The sequence below is a fragment of the Charadrius vociferus genome, unplaced genomic scaffold, assembly GCF_000708025.1.
Source record: "Charadrius vociferus isolate BGI_N301 unplaced genomic scaffold, ASM70802v2 scaffold750, whole genome shotgun sequence".
Taxonomy (NCBI): domain Eukaryota; kingdom Metazoa; phylum Chordata; class Aves; order Charadriiformes; family Charadriidae; genus Charadrius; species Charadrius vociferus.
In genome coordinates this window covers 202,792-217,315 of record NW_009646309.1, presented here as the reverse complement: position 1 = coordinate 217,315, position 14,524 = coordinate 202,792, and the positions used below count along the sequence as shown (strand labels likewise).

Genomic DNA, 14,524 nt, shown 5'->3' with positions numbered 1-14,524 from the left:
AAGTCACAATTTACATAACTCCTGAATTTTAAGAAGCACGTATTAAAAAAAACCCCAAACTAAACAGTATTGGAAAATTGTTAGTTAAGGTCATGAAAACACAAGTTCAAGTTACTGCAAGAGCTAGGACTAGATACTCAGCCACAGCTTTTAGTTACAGCCAGATGCAGTGCATCATTCTTTAGTCACACAAGTTGCTGATGTATGATTCACAAACTGCCTTGTGGCAAACGAAGCCACATGATAGCCTCACAAAAAAAAAACCTGAAAACTTTAGAAACCATCACCTGCGCTGCTGTCACAAGTTTTAAAGATACAGTTCAGCACTTGCAACCTCCCTGAGATCAGCCCAAGGACCTCAGCGCAGTTTTGCAGGGCATAAGTGTTTCACAGTGTAATGGTCCTCACACTTTGTGGATACACCACACATCAAAAGGCCAACTACCGTTTCTCATAAACAGCTTATGAATGCCTGTCATACCATGACCTATTTAAAGTCTTTTAAATAAAAACTGAAATCTTTAGAAACTCCACCGAATTTTGACAGATTTAGCTACCACAATCCCTTCTAGCATTTGGCAGGCTAATAACAAAAGATCAAAAAGCATTTATGAAGTGATCAACCTGCATTTTAATAAGAGAAAATCCAGTTACTAAACCAACAGATACCATTAGAGAAAAAAAAAAAGAAGCTTTCATACTCACAAGACCTGAAAAAAACGTGTATGCCTGAAAGCTTAACTGCTTTCACGTAACTGCATCAACTGTTGTAAAAATGGAAGGTTAATTCTCTCTACACACTTTTCTCATGTCCTTAAGATCATCACCCTATAACATTTCCTTTTATCCTTCAGCATCAAAAGATTGGGTCTTTCTTTGGCCCGCTTTGTCTTTCTCAAGTTTGCTAATGCTCAGGTACAAACAGTTTCATTAGCTCGGGTCACACTTCCACAGGGCGACGGGACGTCTGGCTGTCCTGGTTTGAGGTAAAACAGAACCAATTTTTGGTCAGTAACTTCACTTCTTAGCTGGGCCTCTCTAACAACTGAAATTAACAGCACATTGTGCAGACAGTGTTCACTCTCTCAGGGTGATAAGACCAATGTTTATAGCTGATGCCCAGCCATGGTATGCAGAGAGGACCTTGCTTATACTTATTGCTATAACACCCAAGGCCAACCAACTTTGTTATTTGCCTCGTTGGAGGGTCGGAAGCGGAAAAGCATAGTGGGGTCCCACCTGCAAGGAGGAGCGAACAGGACAGGTGACCCAAAACTGACCAACGAGGGTATTCCATCCCATCTGCCTCATGCTCAGTATAAAGGCTGAGGGCTGGATACGGATCCAGAATCCATTTCCCGTCCGTCACTGAGTCCAGCCTGGGACTGCCCCAGTGCCAGCCGGTGTCGTGATTGTCATCTCGGGAGCTTGGTACGGGTTTGTATATATTTCTTTTTTTTATTATTATTTTATTATTAATATTTCATTAAAGTAGTTTAGTTCCTTCTAAACTCGTAAGTCTCTTTTTCCTCCTCTGCCTCTCTCTCTGAAGAGGGGTAGAGGAGAGCATCTGTCGGTCCCATCTGGGGTCCTTCAGGTCCCCAGTAGCCGATTTGGCCCAAACCACGACACTGGCACAGCGCAGATGGCAGCGACCAGCACAGCGCAGGACTGCGCCCTCACAACGGAGGGGACAAAGGAATTGCCCCACTCCCAGTCAAACTAAGCGAAGCGGAGCTACCATTCTCTTCTCTTCCAGGTGAAAAGATGAGTCCCACCGCGGTTTCCGCATGCCATGATGCTTCTTGACAACACCACCACGTGGATGGCCAGCCTGCGGCTCCTAGGCAGTTCAAGCGCAGCTCCCTCTGCTCGAGTCCTTCTCTCCTGCCCGTCCCCTCTCCAGGGGACGTGGCACATCACTGCGGCCCTCGGCCACATGAAGATCTGCAGAGGAGGGTAGCAGTACCAGACAGCCACTGTCTTCCGTGCATAAAGAACAGAGGGAAAAAACCTTTCTAAACCACCACCCCAAAGAACCCTATGCCTTCTATTTAACACCTTCTGCTTTGTCTTTCAAAAAGCCCTTTCTAACTCTGTTCTTAACTCACTAGCACAACTATTTAATAGACAGGACAAAAGCTTGCTTACATACATTTGTCTCCATAGGTAATTCATACCTATCTGTGATATATCAAAATGACCCCATTAGAAAATAAGAAACAACTTTACTTCCAGAAGTCTTCCAGATTAAGAATTATCACTCTAGTCAGGCCTGAGGCAATGTTAAAAAGATTTAAGAGCTTGACAATACAAGTCTGCATTATTTTAATAAAAATATTAACTTTTTATTTAACCTGGTATGCTTAAACTTTATCACAATGATGTTAACTGCACCGCTTATCTGTTTCTTCTTTATTTTATATTACCAGTAAAAGGAAAACTTTCTGAATTAAGTTTTGTACATACAAAATTGCACAATCTACAAAAAAAGATTTCACAGACAACCACAACTTCTATAAACTCCACAGAGTCCTAGAAACAGACTTCAACAAGTAAATTTCTCTTCCGTAGCCCTATAATCTGTTACATTCTAGTCTTTGAGCTCATGGGTCAGGATGAAAGGGAGGGCAGGAGACATTACAGCGGGGGTCTGCTACAGCCCACCCGACCACGAAGACCCAGCAGATGAGGCCCTCTATAGACAGACTGGAGCAGCCTCACATTCACAAGCCCCGGTCCTCATGGGGGACTTCAACCACCCCGATACCTGTTGGAAGGAGAACACAGCAGGGCATAAGCAATCCAGGCAGTTCCTGGAATGCATCGATGATAACTTCCTTCTCCAAGTGACAGAGGAACCAACAAGGAAAGCTGCCATGCTGGACCTTGTTCTCACCAACAAGGAGGAGCTGGTGGGTAATGTCACACTCAAGGGCAGCCTTGGCTGCAGTGACCATGAGATGGTGGAGTTTGAGATCCTTAGGGCAGCAAGGAGGGCACACAGCAAGCTCGCTACCCACCCCAACAACAACAAAAATGGCCACAGAATAATCTAACACTAGCAAAGCAGCTGGTCTTCTTGGTCCACAGAGCACCTCAAACCCTGGTGATTCAGATTTTGTGTGTAGTCTCCAAAACCTGTCACTGAAGCTTTTTTTTTTTTTTTAATTTGAAAAATAAAGCATGGCTCAATTGTACCACTTATAAACAATATTCAAAGCTTCCCCTAAATATCATTAGAGAGGCAGCCTCCAAACTTTGGATAAGATGTTGCTAAGACACATCTAAAAACCACAAATTAAGAAGTTAAATCTGAAATTGATGACACTACCATCTTGATGCACAGAACAACTCACCAAATTGCCTCCGGCATATTGCTTGCTTAACACCAGTTCCCTATGCCAACAAAGACTCAACTGTCAGAGAATGCACTAAATTTTAAAAAAATTGCATTTCTGGTCAACTGAAATACTCTACTTTCACACTCAACAGCACAGCAGTTTGCTATAACATTCTGAAAGAATGTGATGGTCACTAGCTATGGGATGTTAAAGATTACAAAACCAAAAAAAGCTCCCAAACATCTGACTGGTCCTACCACGCTCATAAGAATGGGTGCAAAAGTTACATCATTTAAATTGCTATGATAGCTGGTATATTAAGCAGTGGTCAACAATACAGATTAATTCATGATTACATTATTGGGAAAGTAGATTTGTTTTAATCTAAACAAAGAGGATATCAGAATCCCTAAAGTATAGGATTTTTCACATGAGTAAACATACATTTAGCTCAAAATAAAGTAACCACTGCAGAAGTTGTTCTTGGATGACACTGATGTTAAAAAGCTGTGGCCACAAGCATCCATACTCCTTGAAAATAATTTGAGCTTTATTTTGTTTTAAAATAGGTCAACAGATACCTATAGCAAAGCCTAGTTTGAAAACTGCTATTATCTTTTGCTGGAAGTCTCTCCAAAACTGATGACCTGCATAAGCATTCAAATCTCTTTCCACACCTCACTGTAATCTAACTTCTACAGGTATCAATATTTACCTGCCATTCTTATCTTACAATGCAAGATACTACCTTCATCCTATTTTTTAGTATCTCAAGATTCTTCCCACTAGCCAGTTTCATACTATTAAACAGTTATCTTTCTCAAACTTGCCAGCAAACTTGGTATTAAAAACACACATAAGTATCACACTCAGTCCCTTTTCATCCAAGTCTCCATCTAGCACTTCAAAGTCATCTCACCTACTTCTGTTCAGACATAAAGAAGAAAGCTCTTCATCTTGCTCCTTTTTGAAATCTGCCATTTTGACCTTTCCAAACAGGATCACATGTTCCAGAAGTCAGCACGGTTCAAGGTCACAAGAACTGAAGAAAAGGGGAGGGAACCATATAAGAATGAGCTCCAAAGGCTTTCATGAAGAAACAGCCAAAGCTGCTGTAAGTGGCAGTAAGGATCAGTGCATAACTGGAAAAATTAATCAAGTAGTTCAGGAAACAGTAATAAAAAATATTGGACTTCTGAGACCGATGAGGGAAGTTTTGAAGAAATGTACAGCTCTCAAAAAAACCCCAAACATAAATTGGCAGAGAAAGTAAGAGAGGTGTCTCTCACTGACAAAGAACAGAGAATTATTCAGACCGGTTATCAACTGAATATGTAAAATGAGAAAGACGGCCGAGTGTTAAGAAATGTATACTGTTTTAAGCAGTATATCTTACACTAATTTCTCAAAACGAAAAACTAGAAAACATAATCACTTGAAAAAAAGCTCTGCAGACCAGACAACAGCGCTATATAACAATACCATGACCTCTGCGTGGTAAGGAAATTCTATCCAGCCCACAGCTTTGTAAGGTCCACAAATCAAAACCACGGACTGGTCAATCTGAATCTATCAGATGGTTCACAAACATCTTCCCTGCTAGACATCTCATTTAATTCTAATAGCGCTGCACAATTCTATTCATGCTCCGTTGTACTCTAACTGAAGGTCTTACAGATAATTCACAGAGCATAAATTACTCAGCAAATCAGTGAAAAGAGTAAATAAACCTCTACTAACATACTACTCTGTTCAGAAGATGTACAGACAACCATCACTTACTGACAAGTAATGTTTTCAGACCCTCAGCATTCCTAATCACCAGCTTCAGCAGACTGGAAGTCACCTACCATGATCATAAGGGCAGAACTCGCACTCTGATCCTGCAGTTTAATGAAAGATTACTTAGATCTCAAAAATGTATACAGTTCAATACAAAGCTCTAGAAAAACTTCTTTTTCTATTACTTTCTCATTTGAGGAGTACAGAACTCCACATTTTAAAATGAAGCCAACTAAGAGACAAAAGCTCCACAAACTCACATATAGCACTCCACATTTCTTGTGTAACTACACAACAGCATGTTAAAGGGATTTCAACGCATCATGACAATACCTGTCAAGCCATGGCTTACACGTGAGTGAAAAGCCATTCTACTTTACAATAACCTCAAGGTAAATTTGCTGTATCAGTTTCTAGCTCAAAGCTGCTCTATACAGCCCCACAAAAAACATTCTGCTCTGAGAATGAAAAAAAGAAAAAAACCAAGTAGACCTACAAGAGGGAGAGTACAGACTACCACACACCCTTTTCCTTTCAAGGACACTACTGCTGCCGCTTCTGCGGGGGCAGAAGTTATAAATATCCCTGAGCATTGCCAAGGTCAAAACACACTGAGTTATCAAAGTTGCTCTGCCTTTCTGCCATAAAACAGCGAGTGTTACCAACAGGAGTTACCATATCGTTGTATCACTGCTGCCTGCAGTAGTGTGACAAAGGAGAAAAGAGTAAAGGCACGTTATGTACGTAACACAGTAACTTGTAGCGCTGCTCTGAAGAGACACTGTTCAACACACATCCAAGATCAGTGCTCCCTGTAAACACCGAGGATTGTACACAGCTGTCCTTGACATTATTCAAAATATACACCTGTGAACTACTAACCTAAATCCACTTACCACTGGAAGGGCTGGGGGAATTAGCAGTTGCTTTCTCCTGCAGCTGTGGCTGCTCTTCTTGCTCCAGGTTCCTTGTCCTAACAGTGTCCTCCATATTGTCCGGCACCTGATTCTCCTGCTGAGTCACCAGCACATCAGCCCCTCTCTCTTGAAGTGGTGGCTGATTCCCTATTATCTGTCCCAATTCTGAAGAACCTGGATGTTTTTTGGTACACACCACTTCTGATGGAACATCACCCTTTAACTTAGGAAACAAATTGTTATGCTGTTCCAGCAACTCCCCTACAGAAGGCTTAGATAAAACTTCATTGAGCTTTGGCATGTTTTCTGAAGCAGCCTTAAAGGACAGTTTATCCATGCTCTTTGCCTCTCCAGTGCCAAAAGTACAACCTTTTGAGGATTCTTTTCCCCAGCTTTCTGGTCCAATCTTTTCTAATTCTTGGGCCTGATCAGACAATTTTTTGCTGTTTTTACAAGAACCATCAGCAATTTCCACTTCCATATCTTCATGACACTGTACTTCCCTTTCAAGAATAAACCTCTGAGAAAGGGACTCATCTTCATTTATTTGCTTCTCTTTTACTTGCAGTTTTTCTTCTTGTTCTTCACATTGAGTCTCAGGAACTGCCTCAGATTCAGAAGTCTCTTCCAATGGATAATCCTCAGACTGCGCTTCTCTGCCCTGACCTGCAGCAGCCTGACTTCCAGAAATATGCTCAATCTCCCGATGAGCTGTAGGGGCTAATGACCCATCTCCTGCTACATCTGCAGTAACTAACTGCATTACAGGCTCTTCTGCAGTCCGTAAATCCTCCTTTTCTGCTTCTTCACAGTTTTCAGAGAGGGCTTGATCACCTGCATCCAGCCTCACTTTTATGTTGTCATTCTTCACGGAACAGAGTCTCAAGTCCGAGGCCTTGCATTCAGAAATTGTCTCTACCTGTGTGGTTTCGCTGTCTTGGCCCATGTTCAGAAAGCCTGAACTGACGTCTGTATTCGTGGGCTGGCTACATTCACTTGCAGAAAGCATCAGCTTACAGGACTCAGAGGGCTGTGACACAGAGTCACCTGTAGACATCTTTGACACAGCATCTGTGGATCCAGAGAGATTTCCTGGTAAGCATAAATGGCTTAAAGCAGCAGCTGCTTCTTCTCCTTCAGGCTTCTTCTCTGGGCTCGGAGTTGGAACAAAGATATCCTAAAATGAAAAAAGTGAGACGTGGAGCGTCAGGGCATCCCGAGTAGGACTGTTTACTTCTTATTCCCAGAACACTACACTGGATTATGGAGCAGAGCAAGCTCAGCACAAAACTACAGATAAAAATAAACCTCAAACTTCCCCCCTCCCTTTGTATGACTCATAATTGCCCCGTTCTTGCTGAGAAAAATTATCACCACCTATTACTTTTTAGTACCTCTGTGGCAAAGTCAGACAGAATCCTTGGTACACCTCTCACTACCAAATCATGAAGCACAGGTCAAGTATTGCAAATTAGTAGCTATTTTTACTCAAACAACAAAGAGTTCTGAAAAGATTCTCTGGAGCGATCTATTATATTAGCATGAAAACCATTTTAGGCTAAGGAGAAGCCCTGCTTCAACTACTCTAGTCTCTAGAACAACCTTCATTTTCTGCCTTAATTTGATGAAATTTGTAGTATTAAGCTATAAAGCCATCAACTGTTAAATCCCTTTGAACAGTAGCAAATTCCAGAATGAAAAAGCACAAAGGAAACAACAGATAATAAGAATAAGCAACTTGAAAAATGCAGTAAATGAAGTCTAGCCTTCTAGGGGAATACGAATGCTTCGCTACAAAACAGCTTCACTTTCTCCATGACAAATGATGCTAAAGTCTATCCTGTTAAAAGTCTAATTCATGACACAGTTTGAGATGCAGGATGCCCAGTTCAGCATCAGAAAACAGCAGCCTTTCAAAGACAAAAAGGGGAAAAAAAAGCACAAAAAAGGTTTCTAGCATAGATTAAAAGGCAACAAACGTTACGTTCAGTAACTCACTATGCCCTCTTAAGCTGTTCTGCGTTTTCTCTGCAGCATAAACCACCAGAATCACAGAATGGTTAGGGTTGGAAGGGACCTCTGGAGATCATCTAGTCGAACCCCCCCGCCAGAGCAGGGTCACCTACAACAGGTTCCACAGGACGGCGTCCAGGCGGGTTTTGAACGTCTCCAGAGTGGGAGACTCCACAACCTCTCTGGGCAGCCTGTTCCAATGCTCCACTACCCTCAAAGTAAAGAAGTTCCTTCTCATGTTAAGATGGAACTTCCTATGTTCAAGTTTGTGCCCATTACCCCTCGTCCTATCACTGGGCACCAATGAAAAAAGACTGCTCCCATCCCCCTGGCATCCTCCCTTTGAGTATTTGTAAGTATTAATAAGATCCCCCCTCAATCTTCTTTTCTCTAGATTAAAGAGACCCAAGTCCCTCAGCCTTTCTTCATATGAGAGATGTTCCAATCCCCTAATCATCTTCGTTGCCCTTTGCTGGACCCTCTCCAGCAGTTCCCTGTCCTTCTTGAACTGGGGAGCCCAGAACTGGACGCAGTACTCCAGATGCGGCCTCACCAGGGCAGAGTAGAGGGGGAAGATGACCTCCCTCGACCTGCTGGCCACACTCTTCTTGATGCACCCCAGGATGCCATTCGCCTTCTTGGCCTCCAGGGCACATTGCTGGCTCAAGTATGATCAATATATAACTACTACTGGAGGGAAGCTCATGAGAACCAGCTCAGAAGGGAAGCTCAACACAAGTGCAGAGGCTGACTCAAACACACATCTTCTGCAACAGCCATATAAAAAACTCTGAAAAGATATCTACAGGAACCCTTACGTGAGAGAATTCTGGTTGTGATGGTACAGGTAAAGACCCAGGAAAGAAGCCGGGGGCACTCTGGGACACTGGAGTTGAAGCCTGTGGCAGGACAAGAGGTCCTGATTGGACACATGGGATAGCCATCTCCACCAGCGTATCTCCTCTCTGCTTCTGCATCAGCTCTCTTCCTTCTGCAGGGATAGATATATCCATCTGCTCATCTGGTTTGAAAGAGCAGAAAATACATTACCAGCAAATTCTTGCCTTGTACCTAAAGTTTCCATCATTCTATTGTCTGACTTGTCTTCAGTAGTGTACACAACTTTCTCATACTTTAATGGGTGAATCTTCTGTCCAGGTGACTTCTTTTTGGAGGGGGAAGAAATCAACAAAACCATCCATATCCTTAAACTTAAGGTGGGGGAGAGCATTTTGTTGAGAATTCATATAAGTATTTTGCTACAGGTCTAGAATTTCTACAATTAGGAAAAGGTATCTGAAATTCATAAAAAGCATTTCTGAGGTTTTTTTTTTCCTTTTGCTGTCTTTATTGAAATGCAACCAAATTCTGAGCTCAGCTAACAAAATATCTATTCGAAAAGTATTTCACATTCTGTGACAGGAATCTCACAGAAAGGAATGGTGATTTTGTATCATACTAGAAGTCTGCGCGGATGGACATCTTATCCCTGATGGCAAACGGGTGCTTAGAGAAAATGTTTTTAAGAACCAAGGTATCATAGAGAACAATCCCTCTTTGGAATGGTGTTCTAGAATACACACATATAATGTATGAAAGCTTTCTGGAACACTGTGCAAGTCCTCCAATTTAAGGTAAAATAATTGTTATGATGCAACCCTCCTCTGTCCTTTCTGTTGCCCCAACAGTATATACTTAATACCGGTATCTGCCTGTAGCAAGAATGGCTTGTCCCTAAGAAAGGAGGACAACTGCAAGCAGCAATCTGTGTCCCATACAAAGTACCTCCCATCTTTCAAGTGAAGGGGAGCTAGCCAACAGTACTAATTTTATTACGATAGCTATACAGGAAACATCAGCATCTGACTCAAATACAGATCTCTCCTCATCTACCTCTTTCAGTGTTCTCAATCTTGCTTTACTCTTTAAATACAATTTTAGCATCATTTGACGAGGCTGCATGCTCAGACTAAACCACAGAGCACAGAAACACAGCCACAGACCAGTATGCAGAAAGTTTTACCTTTTGCTTGCTCCTGTTCCGTAGGACTGCTGGGGACAAGAGCATTGGATCCAAAGGCAACAGGAGGAGGAGTAACTAGGCCTGAAGAGACACTGCAGACCAAGAAAAGGGATCACGGAAAAGACCATGCATCGCTAGAAAATGCATTAACTTCTCCCCAAATATAGCTCCCGCTTCTCACAATAGAAGCCTTCTCATAAAAGCATCACACGTTGACTAGCACAAGACTTGAGAAATGGCCATTGACCATATGGGCATCATGAGTTCATTTCATCGCAAAATAAAGCCATGGTTGTCTCACACTGCAAAACTGAAACACTGATTGCTTAAAATCAAGCACAAGTCCTTGAATAAAGAAAAGATTGGTAGAAATGCACTACTGCAATTGAGCTACTGCAATAGTTTAGGGATTTTTGCTTACATGGAATGACTCTCCTGTACAAGGGGTGCCTGTCCAGAGAGCTGCAGGAGTTGCAGACTGCGGGCAGGGGTGCACACCACAAAACTTCCATCTTCCACCCTGGTTTTTGGACAGCCGCTCCCTGCAGCGGTTTCGCACAAAAGGAAACAGGATTAGAAATCTGGCCAATAACCAAGCTGATGAGAAAATTCTGAGGAATATTGATGCTCTGCACAGTTACTTCTTGGGCAGGCAAGGACAAGCCAACTTTCACACAGAGCTGGAGAAGGACTGCACATAAGAGTTCAGTATGGGAAATAAGAGCATAAAGTAGTCAAGACGAAAAAGGTAAATTTGTACCTACAGAACAGGTTTTTATCAGGCCAGACTGTACAGGTCTTCCTATTGGGAATTTTAAAAAAAAAATCCCCAGTGGCTCCGATATCAGCACATTTGATCCAGCACAAGAATGCAAATACAGGCAAGATTCTTACAAGACAAGACAAGACAGCTCGCACTGACCACTGACTCAGCGTGAGTAGGAGGTCATTACTGAAGCTTCCGGATACAGAGGGCTCCTGCACAAGATCACACTGTTACAGGCACAGTTGTGCACAAATTAAAACTAAACAAAAGGCATGAAGTGAGACTTCATTTAGCTCGTACTTTATAAACTGCAACGAAGTTGCCTTTCAAAACTTTTCCTAGGCCTTTCACTATTAAGATTGTCAAGAACCTTCCCATTTCTTTATTACCCTTTCAGTTGTGGATACCAAAACCAGACATAGACATCTTCCTGGCAAGACACACAGCAATGATCTCTCCTGATCCTGTTTCATGTAATCTCCTTTCTTACAGGGAAGGAACATTAACGCTGACGACAAGTAAGACTGACCAAACTTGTGGTATGAAGATTTTGATTGCAGAATCCTGTCCTATCCCAAACAAGAATGCCAACTCCGAGGTGTAAGGTGGAATGATTTGCCAAAGTTACCCACCATAAGAAAGTCTGCAATATTTGTCTACACTACTTATCCACACTTTAGGTTGTATGCCACTACAAAGGGTGAGCATTATTATTGCCAGTTTCAGAAGAGGGTAAAAGGCTGGGGTTTTATGGGTGGGGTTTTTTTTTTTCTATTGGTTTGGTTTTGTGGTTTTTTGCTTTTTTTTTTTTTTTTTTTTAATTGAAGGGGCAGAGAAAGGAAGGAAATTGAATGTATTTAAAAAGCCAGTGTAACTGTTCTAACAAGAAGCGGCATTTAGACATTGCTCCATAGTACAGTGAAAGACGTTGTGGCCTTTTGTTTCCAAAGCTTTCTCAATTTTAGCAGAAATTATGTGAAAAACCCTCACAGGACTCTGCACCCTAAACCACTACATGCCTAAAAAGATCAAGCAGGGATGATGATTATGTTGACCTCTGGGATGGACACTTTGGCTCTGCTTGTCTATTGTTACCTGTTGCATCATTCTCAGGAAACATCTCTTCCTGACTTGACACGATATCTGACTCCTCGTGCCCAGAATCAAGGGATTTCTCAGTTTTAGTTGGGTCGCAGACAGGAGTTTGTTTCCTGGTATGGTCTTCCGCTTCCTGCAGAGTTCTGGAAAAGCAAGACCCAGTTACTGACCTGAGAAGCGTGAAGTAATACTGCAACATTGTAAAGAAAATTTGTCAGCACAGATGAAAGGTATTTACTTGTGTATCCTGCAGGGGGGGGGGGGGGGAATGGGGGGGGGGGAAAGGAAAAAAGAAAACAGAAGACTAACCTCTCTCTCCTGACAAAATACCATGTTCATTCTTGACAAGTTACATTTTCAGAATTGTTTTGTAAGTTTTCTACCAATCTAAGTGATGCTTAAATGGCACGCAGACTGTTCTACTGACTTCTATGTGATTTTTTGGAATTTTCTTTCACCTCCTTTTTAATATGATTGTGTAGCAAAAATATAACAATACAAGATGAGCTAAGTATTATTCTATCTGGCATAAAAGATATAGGAGAGTTTTCAACAAACTGAAGTTTCCACATCTAAAAATAATCAAACCTATAAAGCTTACAATAGCAAATACTCAAAAGCGTCTAGATTTTTCCTGTGAGGCCAAAGCCCATGCTGCAGTGATGAAGTTATTTTGAAATAACTTCTGTGACTTACAGTGAATTATTAATTTTAATATATTCCAGTCATTTAACTTTAAGAAATGTATTATTATATTTTATTATCCAGCATATTCTCCCTGAAATATAAACCTATTGATATCTCTGTGTGTAAGAGTTTGACACCACCCCTTTTCTCGGCTAGGAATGGCAAAAGCACTCCTTATTACGTCAGCACTGCTGCAAAAAGGTCTCATCAGTACTTCATCTTTCCCTTCACTTTTCTTTTTTGCCTTTAAGTCTGAACCTTCCTAGGACTAAAAATTGAGTAAAAAAAAGATAAAATCAACTTCCAGAATGTCACAAAGAACATGGACTGGTTTACCTTTCAGACTTCTCTGGCTGTCCTTCCAAGGCGGCATATGCTTCTGTGCTGGAGACAGGTTCTGTGCTGTCCCCACACAGTTCTAGCAAGAGAGAGAAAAAACCAATTTATTTATTATTCGGGTCACCTGGATTAATATACAAAGAGAAGAAAGCGTAGTTCTGTAAATTACACAAATATCAAGACAAGCTTGATGTGGAAAAAAAAAAATAAATAAATCTTGAACTACCAAGGATAACACCAACAAAAAAGGACAGGATGAGGTTTTTGCCAGGTAAGGAATTAATTAGCAGATTGTCTGAATATTCTGGTAAAGAATTAGGAAAGAGAGATGCAAGAATCAACGACAGGACCTGGACAGCTACAAGAAAACAAAGGAGCTATCCCAAAGGAAAGAGAAGGCAAAGTTCTTTTCAACTATCAATAAGCTGTGAACTCACTTTTGAAAACTATTAATACTGTCTTTCCTGTCAAAGAAACATAACATCTGTAATTTCAAGAAACCAGAGAGAATTGACAGCATAACAAAAGGACATCTAAGGTCATTTTCACATACCATCTTTAGCATCGGTCTTCACAAGTCTGGAAGAAGGGGCAGCAGCTCCAGGGTGAAACTGGTGCCTAGCATCTCCTTCATTGGGCATGAAGTCACTCTCGAAGTCCTGGCTCTGCGAGAGCTCTAGAGCTCCAAAAGGCAGCTGCGACATGCCTGTATCTAGCACCAAACAACCGTAACACACACATATATATATATATACACAGACCCCAAAGAAAAATATATTAAAAAAAAATAAATCAAAGAGCCATCGATCACTTTACAAGGGCAAAATATACACCACCTGACAAGAAAAGTATTTAGGCTATTGCTGAAACTCTGAATACACTAATGGACTCTGATCTCAGCTGTGCTAATTAAAAATACAGTAACAGAACAGGGACAGTGGCCATTAACTCAGAAACCAGTGTTCATCAGCAAGGTCTTATGTAATGCCATTAGGTACTGCAGCAGATTTGGCTTCCGTGATGAGAAAACAACCCTGACAATACATATCCTGTGCCTGAAAGTCCTTTGACAACAACCATTATGCCAGGAGTTCTTCACCACAAAAAGGCTCCATCTCCTAATGGTCACATGCATCCATGACTCTTCTAAGCCATTCCCTGCCTCCAAGATCCTTATTAATAGTGATGTGAAGTCACCATTTTTTTTTCCAAACACAAAAGCATACGGATCAACTTCCACAAAGAGACATCAATTTCTGCCTCATTATTACCAGCAGGACCACCCCTAGCGAGACAACCGCGGCAGCTGAACTGAAAAAGGACACGGATGGCTGATGGGGTTCGCAGCCCCGAGAAGAGACACGAAATGGAGACATTACCTTCCACGTGCGGCAAAGCAGCGCCGTCCTCGGCATCACCTTCACCTCCTTCTCCAGCCTTTCCAAGGGCACTGCAAGAGAGAGGCGCGTTCCTCTCGCCCCGGGTCTCCTGCAGACTGCCCTCCTGGGCCGCCCCCTGCTCCGGGGGGATGCCCCCGCCCCCCCACCGCCGAACC

At 42.0% G+C, this 14,524-nt stretch overlaps 1 protein-coding gene across 1 annotated transcript in view; it reads right to left on the bottom strand.

The window, feature by feature from the left end:
- The window catches only part of TP53BP1 (tumor protein p53 binding protein 1), a 57,703-nt gene that overhangs the window by 15,934 nt on the left and 27,245 nt on the right, over nt 1-14,524 (bottom strand). The window contains exons 2-9 of the mRNA XM_009884780.1: nt 14,349-14,419; nt 13,523-13,681; nt 12,967-13,048; nt 11,941-12,086; nt 10,501-10,621; nt 10,080-10,171; nt 8,875-9,077; nt 6,023-7,220 (exon numbers count right to left, since the gene is read on the bottom strand). Of these exons, the coding sequence (XP_009883082.1) occupies nt 6,023-7,220; nt 8,875-9,077; nt 10,080-10,171; nt 10,501-10,621; nt 11,941-12,086; nt 12,967-13,048; nt 13,523-13,681; nt 14,349-14,419 (2,072 nt within the window). The remainder of the gene's footprint in view (nt 1-6,022; nt 7,221-8,874; nt 9,078-10,079; nt 10,172-10,500; nt 10,622-11,940; nt 12,087-12,966; nt 13,049-13,522; nt 13,682-14,348; nt 14,420-14,524) is intronic.